Source organism: Charadrius vociferus, unplaced genomic scaffold (assembly GCF_000708025.1).
Source record: "Charadrius vociferus isolate BGI_N301 unplaced genomic scaffold, ASM70802v2 scaffold404, whole genome shotgun sequence".
In the NCBI taxonomy this organism is placed as follows: Eukaryota; Metazoa; Chordata; class Aves; order Charadriiformes; family Charadriidae; genus Charadrius; species Charadrius vociferus.
Window position 1 is genome coordinate 1,480,722 of NW_009648443.1, and position 20,654 is coordinate 1,501,375.

General features: G+C 39.0%; 1 protein-coding gene across 1 annotated transcript in view; it reads right to left on the reverse strand.

Moving 5' to 3' along the window:
• BAZ2B (bromodomain adjacent to zinc finger domain, 2B) overlaps positions 1–20,654 on the reverse strand; it is an 84,584-nt gene that overhangs the window by 27,371 nt on the left and 36,559 nt on the right. The window contains exons 10-17 of the mRNA XM_009885467.1: positions 15,857–16,067; positions 10,883–10,975; positions 10,698–10,759; positions 5,725–5,790; positions 4,915–4,980; positions 4,192–4,236; positions 2,650–2,715; positions 1,250–1,279 (exon numbers count right to left, since the gene is read on the reverse strand). Of these exons, the coding sequence (XP_009883769.1) occupies positions 1,250–1,279; positions 2,650–2,715; positions 4,192–4,236; positions 4,915–4,980; positions 5,725–5,790; positions 10,698–10,759; positions 10,883–10,975; positions 15,857–16,067 (639 nt within the window). The remainder of the gene's footprint in view (positions 1–1,249; positions 1,280–2,649; positions 2,716–4,191; positions 4,237–4,914; positions 4,981–5,724; positions 5,791–10,697; positions 10,760–10,882; positions 10,976–15,856; positions 16,068–20,654) is intronic.

Sequence of the window (20,654 nt, forward strand, 5' to 3'; positions counted from 1 at the left end):
CACGTATTATACTTACAATGGAACAATCTAAGAATTTGAAAAGCACTACTTACGTAATCTTAATAATTACCACAGCAATTAAGGAACCTGCATTCAAGTAAAGGGAAGGAGGAAACTACAGAAATAGAACAAAATCATCAAATCCGTGAGCAAATCGAAGATTCACTTTTTTCTCTCCTGTCCACATGGAAATGGGCGTTGAGTATGTTTACACCGAAAGGTTCTTTGGAGTACCATTTCAGGAGATGACTGAGTAAAAGTACAGTGAAGAACTGCCACACGCGCAAAGCGTCTGATTTTGAAGGCTCCGCTTACACACCAGTACCATTGACGCAGACTGCTCAAGCAAGCAGTGCTCGGGAAGACCTCTCTGGACAGCACACGGTTTAAAAATTCCCATAATACATAAACTGGCTATGAATAACTTAAAAAACACAACCAATCTTTTCAACACACATGGCTTCTGGCCTTGAATTGCCATGCACTCAGCATGCTATCGGAAAATTAAACAATCATTAATATCTTATTCTGTACAACAAGAAAACAGGGATGACGAAGTGAGAAGCCCAGCATCTATTCTTTTCCTCTTCTGACAGACACCCCCTACAGTGATGTCACAGGGAATACTGTACAAGGGTCTCTCCCTAACCTGTCCAGACCGACCCGATTTGGAGCTCCAAGAGCCCTTCCTGTCCCCGATGGTGGCGGTTCTGCTGTTGACACGCTGGCCTGCACACACAACTCATTACAAACCTGTGCGCAACCGGTACTGAATGCAAAACAGAGTCAGAAACCACGTATGGAACTTTGCTGTACAGTTCTGTCCGGCCCCGGGACTTTTTATTCTTTCTGTACGGAGTATTACCAACCACTTGCGGTAACTGTGGCTGAACGCTGTGACCGCACAGAGCAGCTGATAATGACCTCGACTACTACAGTCCTTAGTGGATTTAAGGCAAGACAGAGTTCGGAGCTGGACACAAAAAACACGTTTGGCCCAGCAATCTTACACTGGCATAAAAAAAGCCGTGACATACAGAACTACCCATCTGCCCCACTGCTGTTTCACGGCTGCGCAGGGAACCCCTGTGCTGACACCAGAAACACTCGCAGCGGTGATGACTGCGTAAGGAACACACTGCTGATTTATGTTTTTCTCCACTTACCAGCCTACATCTCATATGGAAAATCCCAATACACTAAAGCAGCACACAAAATTAGGGACTTTATTTTAAAATGGAAAATACTCCCTGACTTGTTTTCTTAAACGATTCATTGCCTTTTATCTTAACATATGTTACGGTCTCAAAGCCAACTGGCGTTTCCTACAACTTGTTTTTGACAACTAGAAACATTCTACCTCAGAAGAAAACAAGAGAAGTACACATGGGTATTAAAGTGGCAACATATTAATTTGCAGTTATGATTTAAAATGCAAACCTTAACCATGCTAAGTTTCATAAATGCGTTTAGAGATTACTTTTACTGACTACAATAAACATTTGCATTTCTATTTCTATTTCTATTAGAGTAAGGATATAATGACAACACTGGATCAGAGTATACAACCATTCAGCCTGGCATCCTGATTTCCAACAGTGCATCAGGCGCTCAGGGTATCACCTTCCTCTCAGTGCTGATGAGACCATAGCTGGAAGAGTGTCCAGTTTTGAGCCCTCCACCTCAAGAAGGATGTGGAGAACATGGAAAGGGTAACTGTTTTTAAAATGGAACATACTGTTTTTTTAAAATCAGATCTATCCCTTATGTACGGCCACTGTGGAAAACACATCTTCAGAATATTCAGCTCTCAGTAGCTTTATTTGCACAACTGTAACTGTCGCTACTTACCAGAATGATGCAGATCAGAAAGATTCCTGATTTTCATTTATGAAAAATATTATCAACAAAACTGTCATTATTTTCCTTTCTAGTTTGTATCGTGGGGTACTAGTAGGAAGATCAGAAACAACGTAATCTAACTTTTTAACAAAGATCGATCACATAATCACAGAGTATCTTGACCCATAAGGACCATCGAGTCTATCTCTCTGCTCCTCGCAGGACCTCCTAACACTAAGCTGTATGACTAAGCATTGTCCAGACGCTCTGTAAACTCTGCCAGGCTTGGTGCCCTGAGCCCCTGCTAGTGATTGACCACCCCCTCACTGAAGAACCTTTTCCTAACATCCAACTCTTCTTACACACTTGAACAACGTCAAGAAGAGAAAATAAAACTTCCTTTCTGGGAAACACAAAGGACTCTGAAGTGACTATGCAATTACGCACTTCTTGCGCAGCATCACTGAGGATGGAAGGGACCCTCCTGAGATCATCCAGTCCCCGTCCCTGTGCGTGTGCTGTCCCTGCTGCCGCACCCCCCCCGTATCAGCTACGGCAGGTTGCAACTCCACAACCTACCTGGGCAATTGGTGCCAGTGGTCCACCACCACCCTCAGAGTAAAAAGGTTTTTCTTAGGTTTAAACAGAATTTCCTGTATTTCCATTTGTGCCTATTGCTTCTTGCCCTGCCCCTGACAGGCACACAAATAACACTATACGTACAGGTACATCACAGAGACTGCTCTTCTACAGACTGCTGCAGAATGAAACCATGAAAACATCACACTTTCAGAGATTAATACTCACTTCTGCTTTTTTACGTGCTTCCATGGCTTTCATAAGCATCATATGTTGTCTTCTCCTTTCTCGTTCCTATTGAAGCACATAAGATTAGAACAAAACTACTCCACATTTTCAAATCAGTAAAAAAGCTGAGTAACAAATTTAGCATTAATAGACAAGTCACGGTAAATACTAAATATAGGACAAGAATGGCCAAGTCTGTGCATGTTTTAGTTCAGGTTTAGAAAGCAAATACAAGAACAATCAAAAGCAAAAAGGTAAAGCAATGAACATGGAGACAGTGTAAAAAAGAAGCATACAGATTTACTTATGGTCAGTTGTGATGCTCCTTCATAAGCTGGCAGAACAAAAAGCATAATGGTTGGCTGGAACAGGTCAGTTACCTTACATCTGCTATTACGGAACTTGCAATCTACTTCTTCAATAGCCAATTCAGCAGAAATTTTAAACTGGTCATTTTCAAACATTGCAAATATTAACATTTTTGTAACCGAGCAACAAATTAATATGAGTAATTTTCTCAGTTCTAGATCAGTTTTAATGAAGCTAGTGGTGGCGCATATACATATGCGATGACACTTGCATTTACTGATGCCTGTCCCTCAATACATTATGTCAGTAACTTCAAAGGCATTAAAGAGCTGTATTCTAAAGCATTAAGTATAGATTTTTTGCCTTGAAAGCTGCAGAGTAAATCTTGGCCCAGTAAAGGCTACGGGAATTTCATCACATAATTCAGTGAGGCTACAATTATATTCTGATGTTTCATTGTATACTTATAACATTATGTCTTTACCACCAACTGAAACCTAATTTCCTCAGTACCTTAAAAACTTAGGAAAGAAATCATCCTGATTTCTAAAAAATGTCAATTCAAATTGTATTTGAAATGTCTGGATTCATTCCCAGTGAACGGGACAAGGCTTGCAAAAATTATCCAAGTGACTACCTATTAATTTTGCAATAATTAATCCCTGATTTTATACTGTAGTCCAATTCCTATTGGGACATCAGTAACAAAGATTTCTGGTTTAAAACCTCGTTTGTTTATTTATTGCCGTGTTCAATTTATAGGCATGTTCAAGACATCTTTTTTTTTTTCCTGAACAGACAAGACAAGCAGATGTATGCAATGCACTGTGCTGTAAAGCCATGCAGCAGTATGTAATGTGACAGCAGCCAGTGCTACATTTTATGCATTGCTATGACAACCATATCACAACCAAATCACAATGCGGTGTTAGATGTACAAAAATAAACATACCCATACCATATCTAGTCTATGCCTCTCCAACTCCTGGTAGAAAGAGTTGGCACAACATTATGAAACAGAAATCACAAAGTCATAAAACCACTTTATAATCCCCCAAAAGACCCCAATACCAAAGCAAAGCAACAAATCATAAGGTAAAAGAAAATTTGTGCAGGAATCAAACCCAGAAATTCAAAAAGGACACATTTTGAAGGTTCCCCCCACCCCATATAGCTTAAGTAGTAGTTCACAATTGGCATTCTGTCTGTTTGCTCAACTGAATGGATACCAACCTGATGTTTCAGAAGAACAGCTTGCTGCCTTCGCATCTCTTTTTCCTTAAACAAAAGAACAAAACCAACCTTAAAATATCTATCAAAAATTACTTACAAGTTGCACATTTTTCCCACACTAAAACCCAGCACATCTGTGTTAAATTCTTATTTCCCACCCCCCATAAACTGACCACAGAGAAGTAGACATAGTATACATGACAGCACGTTTATTGAGTTGTGTTCCATGTTAAAATACACCCAGAACGCCAAAGCAGTAACAGAAATGCATATATATAAACTGTATTTTCCCGTTTGTAGAAGAGTGCGGTAGTCTTCTATACATACAGCCTAGAAAAGACTACACTTGTTGAGAAGCATACAGTGTGCTTAAAAGAATATTGAGAATAATGTTACTGCACAAGCACTGTAAGTTACGCAAACCAAGCGTCATGCAAGGAAAACTCATTGTAATGGCACACAAAAAATTACTGTCTCTCTATATATTCATGTGTGTATGTATGAAGGTATTTATGCCTGCGTGTTTGTGCATGTCACATACACAAACTTCTCTCTGTGTATGCTTCAGGTATTTATATAAACATAGATAAATGTTATTTATATGCCATCTCTATTTACAGTTTCATTATCAATTAATATCCTTCCAAATTTACAGCTTTTATACATCAGCATATACTATACACCACAATGCAGTTCTTGGTTTTGGAGCTCCTCTAAACTAACCTTTATTCGTTTTTCGGCCTCCAATAATTTGGCATTTGCTGCTTCTTCCTTCTTTTTCTTTTTTGCCTGTGCATGCAAAACAGGTCACACAACAGCACCATCACAACTTGAAAATCATCTGACTAGAAATAAAGTTACGTGCCTTTAAAAGTTCAAAACATCATCACATAGCAGGTACATTGAACAGACTTCTTCCCCAACGCAGCTTTCATACTCAATCAATTCACAATTATTTATTTTTTAAAAGTTAAACCAGAATTTCAAGTCCCACTCAAAACTGCTTAACCTGGCTATTATAACTAAGCAAGTGAGTATACACAGAAACAATAACATATAAATGGCAAAGAGATTACCATTAATTTTTTCATGAACGGAAACTTGAAAACTAGCAATTTATCTTTGCTAGTACACTAGGAAACTAGCGTGTTGTACCAGTATATTCTAGCAGACATATAGACTTAGTATTTTAAATCCACTGCACTTCATACAGAGCAGAGCATGATACTGCTTTAACATCCTATTATTGCAAACTTATTTTCTAACAAAGGAATAGTTATGCTGGTAACTTTAGCAAATACAAGACTATTTGTGTAGAAAGTCAGGAACTCAAGTGAACATTTGCAGGATTTGTGTTGCAGATAGGTATTTTCAAGAAAACTAATTTAAGACATGTTTTTGAACTGGCCTTTAGAAGTCCAGGTTGTTAGAGCTGTTATATTTAGTTACATTCCTCAGTGCACGTGTGATTATAAAATTGCAACTTTCTTTAAAATGGCAACACAAAAATTACATTTGAGCCATTATTTTTACCTCTAAAATTTGCTGAGCTCGAAGTTCCTTCTCCATTCTGATTTGCTGGATTCGCTTAATTTTTTCCTACAAGGGGAATAAAGTTATTTCTTTTAAAAAAAACAATATTGAGAAAGTAAATTTACTTTTACATCTAAAAAATTACGAAGTTTATACATATATACTTCTTGTTATCAAGTCTCACACCCACTGAAGTGAATTGTTCCCATATAACAATGCAAGTTTAGAATTTTTACTAGCATTAGATGATGTCTGGTATACCCCTGAAGAAACCAACACTTCGTTATGCATAGGTGCTCATGTTGTCATAGTGTTGGGGGTTTTTTTGTTGTTGTTGTTTGGTTTTTTTTTAACAGCTTGAAGGGGACCAGATTAATGATAATGTAAGTGAGCTAGCAGCATTAAAATTCTAATTAGCAATAGTGGAGCTAGTTAGAAATGAAAGGAATTGGGAGCTGTGACATGAGAAACACAATGTTTTGATGTGATCTCCCCGAATAAGAAATAGAGGGTTGTCTCAAAGCACTATGCTCTGCCTTGGCTCTGGCAGCCTTTCGGTTTGTTATGGGACGACGGGCAACGTGGAGAGTCCGAGAAAGCCAAAGCACACACTGTCAGCCAGAAAAAAGTCACCCACATGCAACCCGGGTAAGATATTCACAGTTCCGTACACGTCAGTTTTTCCGCATTTTTAGAGCATTCAGGTAATTGATGGTGAGTTTGGATGCCTTAACATGTAGTGCAGGGGACAGTTTCACACATGCTGAAGAGTAAAACAACAAAAAAAGTAGCCACAACAGCAGCCACAGGCAGTACAACACATTTCAGCACGTTTCATCATGGTAGGAAGAAAACCACCAAGCTAAGCACTCCACAGATGGATGCCGTGTGACCATATTCTAATTTATTCTTCTTCAGGAATTAATTCCTAAAATCTGAATAAAGTCTTATTACATTGATTTAGAAATGTAATCATTGAAAACTTTGGGATTAGTTCACATTTCCTGCACTGCATGGGTTTTGTCTGTTAAACTGTAATAACCCAAGCTCAATAAAAATTTCTTAGCACATTGAGGTTTTATTGTCACAAAAAAGCTGCTTGAGCCACAGTGACTAGGAAGGGACCATTCTGAAGTGTTGCAACACATTCAGCTGGACTTGCTGCAAAGTTTTACCAGCAAAACTTAGACCAGGGAAGAGCCCCGCAAGCTGAGAGGCCTAAATCAGGAGCCTGAAATGGAGCCCAGTGCCCTTCTCTGGAACAGCAGATGTTTTCCCAACAGTGAGGGTAAAGCCCATCCGTGTGGAAGACGTTGTTTTCTTGTGAGCTGGTCTGAGACTCTAGAACATGGACTACTACAAAATTTTTACTTTCTAGGGAACACATAGTTATGTATATACTTTATCGATAAACAACTAAAACTAAAACTAAGCCCCTAAAAAAAGACAATCTAAAACATTTAACAGAAAACAAGCAATCACAGAAGAGAAAGACATACAAAGGTTCCTGAAGAATAGAGCTTAAATACAAGACACCTCATGAGGTCATACAACCTTCAGACCAATCTTACCAGCTCTTTAAACCGTTGAGAAGTGCACCATAAGACTACCGTATCCAGCAAATTTATTTGGGGCCGCCTTTATACAATGTTGAACTTCTATTTTCAACACGCAAAGCTCACAGCATGGACCTTAAGTCTCTATTATCCCCCATTATACTTTACAAACAAAACTGTACAAAAGTTGAGAGTAGGTACTATACCCCCTCCATTCCACAAAGGCTAGTTATAATACACAGCAAACTTTTCAGTAGAGATCAGGGTAAAGAAATCTCTCAGAGAAGAGAAGCAGTATTCTCCACACTGGAATAATGAAAATTTTATCAGTTTATACTTCAAGAAGGAACATGGCAATGATAAACAAGGCCTGGATTTGATGCACTTGCCAATTAAGCAATTCTTGCTCCCTGCACACCTAAGAATGTAAGGACCATTTTATAATCATAGGGTGATGTGAATGGATACAAGTCCAAAGAAATAACTTGGGGAAAAAAAAGTCTATATTATTTGCCTCTCTTTAACAAGTATTGGTTCCTTTCAGAAGTGGAAACTTTGAAGCTGTCACTACCTACGAAAGTTCAGAATGGGTGAGGTTGGAAGGGACCTCTGGAGGTCACCTTGTCACACCCGCTGCTCGAGCAGGGTCACCTATGGCCAGTTCTCCAGGACTATGTCCAGACAGCTGTTAAAAATCCCTAAGGTGGGAGACTCCACAACCCCCCCGGGCGACCCGTGTCAGTGCTCAGTCATCCTCACGGTGACAAAGTGTTTCCTGATGTGCAGAGGGAACCCCCCGTGTTTCTGTGTGTGCCCGTTTCTTCTCGTCCTGTCCCTGGGCACCCCTGACAAGAGCCCGTCCCCGTCCTCTCGGCACCCTCCCTGCAGGTACTCGCACACACTGGTGAGATCCCCCAGAGCCGCCTCCTCTCCAGGCTGGACACTCCCAGCTCCCTCCGCCTTTCCTAGTTTAACTCACAGATGGTGGAGTGACAACTTCTATCCCCCCGTCTACTACACTGTGCACTTTCTTCAGGGGAAAATCCAAACAGTTACCAACAAGGATTAATTGTTATCTATTCCTGGGATATTTAAGCTAGTCTGCAGCAACACCAATTTTGGTTAACTACTTTTAAAACAAAAAAAAAAGGATGTTATGTTTTAATATCCGGATTTCAAAGATGTTAAAGGTGCTTACATTTTCACTGGCTTTTTTAACACCTCAGGATGTCACTTACAGACAAACTAATGAGAGATCTGGTTTTCTAGTACTATTTCTAAGTGGTGGGATGATCAGATCATACAAAGCCATTGAGGTGCTGGAGCACGTCCAGAGAAGGGCAACGGAGCTGGTGAGGGGTCTGGAGCACACGTCCGATGAGGAGCGGCTGAGGGACCTGGGGGTGTTCAGCCTGGAGAAAAGAAGGTTCAGGGGAGACCTCCTCACTCTGTACAGCTCCCTGAAAGGAGGGGGTAGTGAGCGGGTGTCAGTCTCTTCTCCCAAGGAACAGGCGATAGGACAAGAGGAAATGGCCTCAAGTTGTGCCAGGGGAGGTTTAGGATGGATATTAGGAAAAATTTCTTCATGAAAAGGGTTGTCAAGCACTGGAAGAGGCTGCCCAGGGCAGTGGTGGAGTCGCCATCCCTGGAGGGGTTTAACAGCCGGGCAGACGCGGTGCTGAGGGACATGGGTTAGTGGTGGACTTGGCAGTGTTAGGCTGATGGTTGGACTTGATGATCTTGAAGGTCTCTTCCAACCTAAACCATTCTGTGATTCTATTATTTCATGTTAATTAATCATTCTCTGAGATTAAAAAACACAAACAAAAATCAAATACAGACATGTTTTGCTTTTCTGATTTCTGAATCTGAATGTTAGATGTGAAGCTTCTATAGAGATCTAAAGGCAACTTGGCGGCAAAATAAAACTACCCAGAGCCTAACATAGCCAGTTGAAAAGGTCTAACCAGAGCTCAAAAAATTTTAACTAAAACATCTTTAGAAAAAACACAATTGAATTACAATACAGATAGGTAACAGTCTTGAGACTGCTTTGAAGACACTGCACTGCAGAAGAAACATTTTCCCTGCAAGAGACTTCAGCTTTGTCCTCTACGAAAGGCACGGGCATTTTAAGAGTCAATGAAACCTCCCAAGAAGCTGATGCAGTGAATGCAGTGGAAGTCAAACCTGAAACCCTTTCTTCCCACGCCCAATTTCAAAAATTTATTTAGAGCTAAAAATACACATTATATTACAAAGTAACATAACATCAAGTGCAAATTATATTTATAGAATTTCATGGAAATTTCAGCAAGTTTCTATCACAAATAAAAGATACTGGTTTTAATAGTAAATGTTCATCCTTTCCATCTCCATATATCCCTTTAATTTAAGCCTCTGTAAATACTACTATAGTAAGCATATGAATATTGAATGTAAAATAGTTAAACAATATTTGGACATTCGTTTTGAAAAATAATTAAATGTACTATCTGTACTAGGCATACACATACTAATTCAACAGCAGTACAGGTTGAATTGGTCTCTTGAAGTCAACTTTTCCTACTTTTAGAAGGTTCTATATACTTATTCTCTGCCACTGTAAGAGGGTAAAAACCTAAAGCTATAATGGTACTGAATACAAAAAATGTCTTTTCACTGAAAGCTTGTCCTTTGACTGCTATCAGATTAATTTCTGAACTCTGCAGTAAGTTTAATACAGAACAGAACAAATATAAAAAACCAACCATGCAAATATATTTTTGGACGCCAATCATTCCCTTTTAAAAATATTTAGATTCCCAACATACATAACCTTTCACCAATTTGTTAAAATCAGTTGTTAAAAAATGTAAAAGCCTGCTTCTGTAAGTAGCTTCATTTGGCAAAGTTTCTATGGACTCCCTTATATTAGAATAATTGTCTTTGACATTATTCAACAATCCTTGTATGTTTAGAAGCACGTCTCAATTCACAGGCATACTGAGATACAACCCTTCGCACACAACCGAGAACCACTGACAGCCAGCCAGAATCACGGAAGAAGCTAATCCCACTATTCCAGTATTTACATAAGCAGATGTAACACTGGTGATTTTCACAGAACCAAATAAGGGAAGACCGCATCACTGGAACATGGTAGCACTTTTTTAACTTCTTACTGATGTTGGCAAGCAACTATCTATGTTGCGTGGCTTAAATCAATGAAAGACGAAATTGGGATGTCCTGACAGCATGAACAACTATAGAGTTTAGAATTTCAAAAATATACTCAGTGTGCTCTTTAAAACTAGATTTAAAACATTACCTTTGTAATCAGTATACTTAATAATTTACTAAATAATTAAAATACCCTTAATTCAGTAATTCAAAACATAATTTTAAGAGCTTATTTAGCAATCCCATAAAGTTTACCTGCTGTTTCATTATCTTCATCTGCTCCTTTTGCTTTCGCTTTTCTTCAGCTGCCATAATAGCTAACAAACAAAAGCAAATGAAAAATTACTATCAGCAGAACATGACAAAAGACAGGTAACTTTTCATTAATATTTTTCAAAATAATCTGCTAGCTTGCACAAACTTTCACGAGTAATACTTACCTTGCTGTTTTTTCGCTTCTTTGGCAGCTCGAGCTTGTTCCTGCTTCTGGAGTTTTCTCAGTAGCTTTATTTGTGCTGCTTGCCTAGCGATTTCTGTTACCAAAAGAAAATACTAAGTTCATAAAAAACAGTGCTGTCCGACAATAAAGATATAGCTCATACTCCAGACTAGATAGAGAAAACAGTGGATTTGTTTTGCACACATTTATTTTGACAACACTTCACTATCAACTACCTTTAGTGGTATCTCATGTATCAGTAACTACATCAACAGCGCAAATGAACATGGATACTTTCTACATAACAGAAAATACGACCTTTGGAGGAAAAAATAATCTATTAAGTGATAACATCAGACGAGTAACGTTGCTTCATTTAAAAACTGATTTCTTCTTTCTTTTTAAAGTAGAAAAAATTTGTCTTGGAGTACTAATCATTTTACTCAGAAAGCACGGAATTACTGTTTTCCTTATAAGTTACCTCATGTAGTTATCTAATCCTTTCTTAACAATGCAATAAGAGCACACTCGTCTGGGTCACACATCTCTTTACTGTGGGTACCTATAGCCAGCTGCTCTTCTGCCAATTAGTAACTTCCTGAAGCATTCTACTATTTTAAGTGAGAATATTTATGAAATTTGGATGAACTGCGCATGGACACACACTGATGTAAGACTGCTGTAGGAAGGATTTCTGGAGGTTGAATCCGGCGTCCTATTCAAAGGACTGAGGTCCAGGACCTCTCTGATAGCATTCTCCAGAATACGGTCAGCTTCTCAGGCAATGGCCAAGACACAGGCAGACAGAGGAGAAACCCACATACAGATAAGATGATGCTGTAGATAGCGAGGGTAATGTAAATAGGGACACAACAGGGAAACCTTCAGGGTCAAGGGAAAACCATACAGAAGAGTAAGTTACACCTAAATTGAAACAGAACCCATAGCTGGAAATTAGAATTTACGAGATAGAGGAGAACTTAAACTATGAACTACGGAAAGGCCAACGGATGCAGAGGGCCGCTTAGTCTGAACTGAGTCTGAATTGACACAGTCCATGAGGAGGATGTAGTTAATGTTCAGCATGGGTCTGAAAAGGACAGAAGGGAAAGGAACACCTATACTGCGAAAAACGGGGATGACGAATCAGACCACCTGTATTTCCATTCAACTAGTATGTGCTGTATTGAGCAAAATCTAAAGGCTTCTAAATCAAGCCAAGAAATCTTAAAAGAAATTAGGGAAACTAGAATTCTTGGTATCAAATGACAACCCAGATGTAACGGACAGCTCACGGACACAGTAGAAGGATAATTAATAATACATGGTGTTGCAAGGTACCAACGTTACAGGAATATCACAATGAGATGTACAGGCAGAAGACCAGCTTTCCATGCAAAGTCATTTAACATACAAACAATGAATGAAGAGACACCTATCTAGTCCGTTTGTTGTAACCCTAAAAGAAGCTGTACAAAAGCAGTCTTCAAGCATGCATACTCTTCAAGTGACCAATGCAGAAGCGGTTAAAAAAAAAAAAGTATGCTTGTCCAGGTAAACACTGAGCCACACTTAAAAAAGGAAAAAGGTAGTCCATATGTGCCTCTTCAGAAAAGGAGGCCATCAGACAAAAACAGTGAGCATGTAAAAAATGAAAAGTTTGTTCAAATTGGAAAAAGCCTATGACATGCCAAATTTAAAGAGTGAGTTAGAAAAGCTAAAAAAGAATTTGAAGAGCACCTTGCAAAGGATGCCTGAGCAGACAGTAAAAGATCTTTATGTACATAACAAGAGGAAGCTAGAAATCCAATCAGTGGGACCTAAATATGAACAGCATTAAAACAGCCTTAGAAAAAAAGGTTACTGAATTCTTTGTGCCAGTCTCTATTGCCGAAGATGTCGGGTAGATTCCCCTACTCAGTGCATCATCTACAACAGACAGCTCAGAAGAGCTAGATGAATTTGAGGTAAATATAAAACAAGTACTAGATGAGAAGGCAAGTCAGACGTTAACAGATCGCCACGACAAGACAGAGTAAGCTGATAAATCTGAAGGAACACTAACATGAAACCATAGAGACATCAGTCTGGGTGTTTACCATATTATTAACAGCAGCCATTGTGTCACAGGATTGGTGACTTTCACCTACAGAACAGAAAAAGGCTCTAGCCGAAGTCTTGGAAACTGCAGATCAGTTCGGCTGATTTTGCTTTCCTGTTGAGATGACAAAGTCTCACTGTACCTATTACGTCTTACATATACTTACTGAGTGCATTATAGAACACCATCAGTTCAGACCGTCGGCATGGCTTCTCCAAAGGGAAACTCAGCCTAATTTCGAGTTTCGATTAGAGTGTCAGTAACAGGGAGATAAAGAGAATCTAATGGACATAACATATTCAGAATTTCAGAAAGTATTTGACTAGGTTCTAAGTCAAATATTATTAATAAAACTAAGCTGTTATGTCATTGAAGGAAAGCTTCACAGACTGAAAGCTCTTTAAATGAAAGCAGGCGAAGGGCAGAGATCAGCAGTCACGTTTTGTGATGAAGAAGAGTTAGTAGAGAGCTTCTTCACAAATCAATATTAGAACCAGCTTTATTTAATAACTTTTTTCATCAATGAAACCTATACAGGCGACTGCAAAGTTAAATCCCCAAATGGGAAGATGATATTAAGCGTTCTGGAAAATCCAAGGCTGTGCTGACAGCAAAAAACTCTGGAAGAGCCCTGCAGAACAGTACGCAAAGGTAGCACAGGAGCTTCATCATAGATAAATGTAAGGTAATACACCTAGAAAAGAAATACTGAAATTAGAGGACACATAAGAGGATCAAAGGGATGGAACAATTACCTTCCGAGAAAAGCCTAAAAGTACTTGGGCTTTTCAGTTTGGAGAGAAGACTAAGGACAGAGAGGATTCAAGGTCTGCAAAATTATCAAGGTGGTGGATAACGTATTGAACAATGGTTATTCTCCAAACCCTGCAACAATGGAACTAGGGAACATCCCCTGACAGTAACAGAAGATCAGTTTTTTAAAATGAAAATGGTCCAGCAGTTAGCAGACTTCTGGAACTTGTTGCCACAGGAAGCTGGTAGTGCAAGTGTTGTCAGAAGGTTAAACAACAAAGAACGGGCTCATTCATAGGCAACGGTTCCACAAACAGAAAATAAATGGGGCGAGAAAAAACATGCTCTACGACATCAGTCACAAAACACCTGAGGATGCCACAGTGCATGTATGAGGAAACAAATAGACCAAGAAGTGATCAGGTTCACACGCCTTCTCCCAGCAGCATCTCCTACAGCCCCTACTGGAGACAGAGCTCTGCACGAGATGAACCCCTGGGCTGAGCCACTGAGACATTTCTTATGTTCTCATGAGGGGAAAAAAGCAGCAAGGCAGATATGAACACCTGTAACATCAAATATTATACATTCTGAATCTTCTGGTATACATAGACTACATGTTTTTGTTCATTTTATTAATCGCTACAGCGTGTGGTGGGAAAACAGACATGGGAGAGTGCTCCTACATACTTCCCCCCCGCACCCCCTACAGTGACCAATATAGGGAAAGGGAAGATACAAAGTGAAGCAAAATGGCTTAGTGACTAGGGTTTATCTTTTCCCACTGAGAAGAGGAGACTTCTGGAATCAGTTACCGTGTCTCAACAACAAACACACAGCCTCTCAGCAAATGCTACGATGCTTCAGCAGTTGACACTTACAGTTTCCTATTCTCAGACTGAACAAAAGGTGGTTGGAAAAGGCGGTGCACGGAATCGTGCCAAGGCAGATATTAAAGGCACGCGTACTGTTAGTAAGGACATTATGCAAAATACAAGGTAGCTACCCAAATATGTCCACAGTCAGCATATGAAAGAACAGTTAAATCTCAAGTTAAAACCAACATCCTTACTCCTGGGCTTTGAGAATTTTCCATATTGGATTAGCTGCATTCAGAAAATATGATACAGTTATGGAGTAAAAAACTGAAATTCAAAAGTCAGGTACCTGATGTTTATTTAAAACCAGGCCCTCGCGCTTTTGATATATAGCAGGACTTGATGTCATGAAAGTTCTACTGTCAACATTGGTACTACTTGTTACAGGATCCTATTCAACCTTATGGGCATTTAAATCTTGTCACTATCAGGGGTTTCACAGGAAAAAATACAGCAGCTTTCCAGTATCTGAAGGGGTCTACAAGAAAAGCTGGAGAGGGACTTTTTACAAGGGCATGTCGTGATAGGATGGGGGGGCGGTTTTACACTGAAAGAGGGGAGAATTAGATGAGATATGAGGAAGAAGTTCTTTGCTGTGCGGGTGGTGAGCCCCTGGGGCAGGTTGCCCCGAGAAGCTGTGGCTGCCCCCTCCCTGGAGGTGTTCAAGGCCAGGTTGGACGGGGCTTGGAGCAACCTGGGCTGGGGGGAGGTGGCCCTGCCCAGGGCAGGGGGTGGAACTAGACAATCTTTAAGGTCCCTTTCAAGCTAAACCATTCTACGATTCTTTGATTCTATATAAAGCATTTTCCCTGGAACAGCCAAAAGCTTCACAGAAACACCAACTTCAGTGGTTCTCATTTTGAATTTCTAGGTCCACTGTTGTAGGAGCTGATACAGGGGAAAACAAAGATCTGTTAATTCTTGCCAATTTAAAAAAAAAAAAAAAACATCAGCGGTAATTAGATTATTGGCTTTTTAAAATTTTTTAAATTTTATAAATCTAAATAAAGTTAACTATAAAGTAAGCTTACACACACATTTACACACACACGTTTTCCTTTGATTCATATACATATTCACTGATCTTGAAAAACAAAAAGGTTTATATAAGCATGTGACAAATTTCCAAAATAAAACATTGTATACTAATATCCTAGTGAAACACATCACTCCTCTTTAGAAAAAAGATTAACTCTCTATACACCGATACCCTCTGTTCGTGAAAACAGTAAATACTTCTTACCTTGAGCCTGGAGCTTTCTTAAAAGCTTTGCATCGGTGTTGTCTAGAAATTCAGTGCTACCAACATTCGGAGGTCGGCCTTTGCGTCGTCTCATTCTCGACTCCTCTCTAGAGTGCTGTCTGTCTGGATTTGGTGGTCGTCCTCTACGCCCTTCCATAGCTCTGATACGGGGAATGACTTCCTCTTCTTTCAGAAGACACCACTGCACACCCTTTTAATTGACACATTTCACAGACAGGTATTATAAACACAGATTTAAAAAAGAAAAAATAAATCGCAGACACTTGGAAACACAAACAGCAAGAGATATGGGGCTTTTTCCTCAAAAAAAGTGATACATATATATAAAAATATGTGAGCTGTGATGTGCTGAGTAGTACGTCATTTTGATGATGTAAGAAGCTTTATATTTAGCTTATCAGTACAAACTTTTGTAAACTGTACTACTATGCGAGATTCTGAAGTCTATTCAGTGACGTACAAAGTTATCATCTAGAACGTATGCCACTACTCTGTTATTTTTAATTATTTCTGACCAAATCGTATATCGCTCAACCCATTTTAAAAGGCAAAATAGATTCTTCCTAAGTACGTAAACTTAAAAATAACTACTCTTGCTTTCAACTAATCCTCTGCTCAACGTGAATGAAAAAAATGTGTCAGGCTATGAGTCTTCCACCTGTTAGTGTTTACAGACATTTTGACATACATAACAAGCAAATGCAGTACTGTATTTTCAAATATTGCTTTCTGGGGTGTTGTAGTCCTCAACAACTGAGCTGAAAAAACCCAGACTCATTTTAATCTTGAAGTTTTATTTAGCACAATTGAGTTCTCCCCTCATCCACTGCAAGAAAATTAATTTCTGCGCCAACTTGAAGCAATCAAAAGTTTGTAACTTTTAAGAACCCATCTGAACTAAAAGTTATGTTAACTATACTCTCTAACTAAACAAAGTGTGCAGCAATACATTCAAACCTTTCTTTCACGATTACTACTGTTTTCTTGTGGAATCTCAAAACCAAATACTGAAATACTTTGTTAATACAAATACCTATTTTAGTCCTCACACAGAAATGGCTTTATTTTAACTGACAAAAAAATAGAGTTTATTGCGTCTACTGAGTAGAACAGGAGCACAGTCTCTCTGATCCTGCTTGATTCAACATTAGTATTTCAAAATTGTAACATCTTTTACCATTTTCCCAAGTTTTTGAAAAATGTGGGGTAAAATGTAAACTAAATATCCTTTGAGACTACTCCATAATTAGCCTTAAAAAGGCTTGTAAAAGATTTTGAAAATGTCTGCTAAAGCAAGAATGAAAGTTGGTAACTTAAAAAACATATTAATTATCTGTTCAGAAAAAATACATTTGCATTACCAAAGGTTTCACACTTATATGTACATACGGAAATAAAATTTGCTGTACCATAAAATACATTTTAACTTGCTTATTCTAACAATTTATCTTTTAATTTTTTCTGCTTATTCTTCATATTTACAAGTGTTTAATATAAAATTCGACAAAAGAAATGGCAATTTGCTAATGAAACGTTCAGATTCCAAGGAAGGTATCAGCATTTGCAAAGATACCTTTTTTGAAGTCTGAATCACTCCCAGCTAAGACCATTCCAAGAGCGCATCTCATGCTTAGTTTACAGACATTCAAAAGGGTTTTGGTAGTAGCTATCTTCCTAAAAACAAGCTGTTCAGAATCGTGACCATATCGCTATGTGTACAATGTGTCATCACTAAGAACTTTTTAATCCAAAATAGTTACCTCTACCAATTAAACACAAGTTAATTTATTTTCTATCTTCAGGAGTACTACTTAGGCATACACTTTCATTTCACCGTCTAGCACCTGACTGACAAATTACCACAGGTTCAGAGTGTTGAGCAACGTAAGCTAGATTTAATACTGTACTTATCACCAAAACCAACCTCCAACCCAGGAAATCTTATCCCATAAACTGCAAGTGACAGGGGAAGGAGGGATGGGGGGAGCGAGCGCACACTGGGAAAAAGGCAAAATATATTTCAAAGAAAAGGAGGAAAAGCAGCTATATTTCAAGAAGCACCTTAGATCCTGCAATGGAGACTGCTCTTGCTCTGTATTTGTATTTTCTATGGTTAATGATACTAATGATAACAAATATGTGGAAAAGAAAGATAGAGGTCTACGAGATCATTAGTGCCACAGAGACCATGGATGTATATTACATTTTCATAATGTCTCCCAAAAGAGAAACTAGAGGCCACCAAATGATGCCAGTAAAAGTTTCAAAACACAAAAAGAGGTGGTGTTCATCAGAATGGGGAGAAGCCTTTTAAAGTCGTGCCAAAGGACACTGTGGAAGGAACAAGTTTCCTTTACCGTGCGGGTGACTGAGCACTGACACAGGTGGCCCAGGGAGGCTGTGGAGTCTCCCACCTTAGGGATTTGCAACAGCTCATGGTCCTGCAGAACAGGCTGTAGGGGACCCTTCTCAAGCAGGGGCGTTGGACAAGGCGACCTCCAACCTCCTTCCAACCTCAACCATTCTGTGATTCTGTGATGGGTACTCTTGCTGTTACATTTTGATCAAAGCCAGCAAGATGCAAACTGAGGGCACAGCTCAGTATCACCCCACAACACTCTCTTCCACCTGCTACTTGATGGAGTATTGTATTCCTATCCATGTTACTCAAACTCATAAGGACCCGTGCCCTTTCCATCACCCCAAATCACATTCACACTAACCTTTCTAAACCACAGCAGTTTAAAGGTCCTGTCACTGAATTTCCACATCTGCCAAACTTCAAACATTCCTCTAACCCCTACTATTTCATGGCCCACTTCTGCAAGAGATGCTTCTCTGTTAAAGCAGTTAATGACTGCTTTGAATAACCCATCCTATCTGGCTGCTGGTGTACCAGGAGAGAGAAACACAGGCAGTACCACAAGCGGGTAATCCATGCATTTTTGGCTTACTATAGGTAATTCTTCAGTATCACTGAATTAGCCCTCAGATAATTTTCTTCGTGTCTTGTTCCATCTTTGAGCTTTGTAAACTTACCCAATCACTTTGGATGCATGCTGCATGTCTCAAAAGATGACAGAAATATGTAACTAGGAAAGGCAAGAGTAACCATGAAAGGCTACACAGAATAATCGAAATTACAGCAAAAGCAGCGATAAAATTCCTGGAATTACCTCCAGACATCCATGAAGATATGATTATCGCATATTGTTTTGAAGCTCGACAATTCAAAAAATTTCAGTAAAAAGGCTGCCAATTCTCTTCATGAAGTATGAGTATCACATACTGTTTTACTCAGTGTGTATTGTCAGCATGAATGTAGCTCAACTGTTTACGTTATAATCTTCTCATTCAAAATCTCATACATAAAATGTAAATACATTTTAGCACATCCGAAACAGCTGCCCTCTGTCCCTTTTTTTTTTTTAAAACAAGAAAGCTTTTCCTTTCTCTAACCAAGTCTCAATGGAACCTACCACAAACTATACATGTAGAAACTACAGTAGATGTACAGCAACTTAATATTCACATTGCCAACCTCGTCTACAGAAACCTGCCCTTCCCAATGCCTTCATTCTGAAGTTTTATAGTATCAAAGAAGGACAAAATCTGCAAATCACCTCGCAAATTAAAGGGAGAAGAAAGAGATAACTAGAGAAGGGGACAAGATTAATGAAGTAATATGGGCAAGAGACACAAAAAAGGAAAGAGGGTAAAAGGAGAGCAGATACCCCAACATTACATTACATTCACAGTATACAGCATTATTTCAGTCAAGCCATTCAGGTACATAATGAAGTTCACAACTACAGGAACTGTCGTTTTATGAAGGCCAAACATGACAAGGCTTTAGCAATGTGTCACCCTGTAAGCCAGGAATCGGGAAGCACCACCTGGAAGTAGCTCCTTACTACAGACTCCGTCTTTATTGCTTTCAAATTTATACTATGTAAACGTTACTTATTTCTACAGGGTATCACAAGGACATAAGGCTTAACTAGAGCATGAATTCAAGATTGCTGAGTGTGATGTCTGTCTCTGTTCCTGCAGTAACATGTTCAGAATACTTCTCTTTTAAAGAAGCAAACGTATTTACTGATAGAAGTCCAAAAACTTTCGTGCACATCCTGAAGAAATGGCAACAAGACCAAAATACAGTAAGACGGTGGGGCACACATATAATATTAATTTCCTTAAGATTCTAATTCTACTTATCCTTGTGTGGTTTATCTACACAAAGTCTAACCGTTCTACCACTGTAAAGCGTAACTGGTACAACCCAGCATTCCTTTCCGCAAAAATCTCACACTTCAGAAAGCTCAGACAGTATTCTCGATGCAGGAAACACCTCTATTTAAACATGTTCTTTATATATATTATGCACACGAATACATGAAAAGAGTGTGATTTAATGCATACACATATATAGCTATCAGTATTAGGTTTATACAGTAAAGGAAGAAATAGAGTTTTAGCCAGAAATATCTCAACACTGACTAAGATAAAATATGTAGCTCAGCGTTCTTTCACGCTAGACCAATCTGGGCTCAGAGCTGATCGTACCGCATGCCGAAATCCCACGACCCCCTAATAAAATCAGTGAGGGAAGCGGTTTTCAACCCTGCCCAGGATCAAGCTCTCAGCATCTCAATGTAACTACTAGTAAGAAATACGCACAATTTTAGAAAAATTATCTAAAACAGGCAATGCTTCAGATTGTAGTAAAAATTACTTCACCTAAATTTAAGTTAATGTTCCTCGGATCAAAGACTTT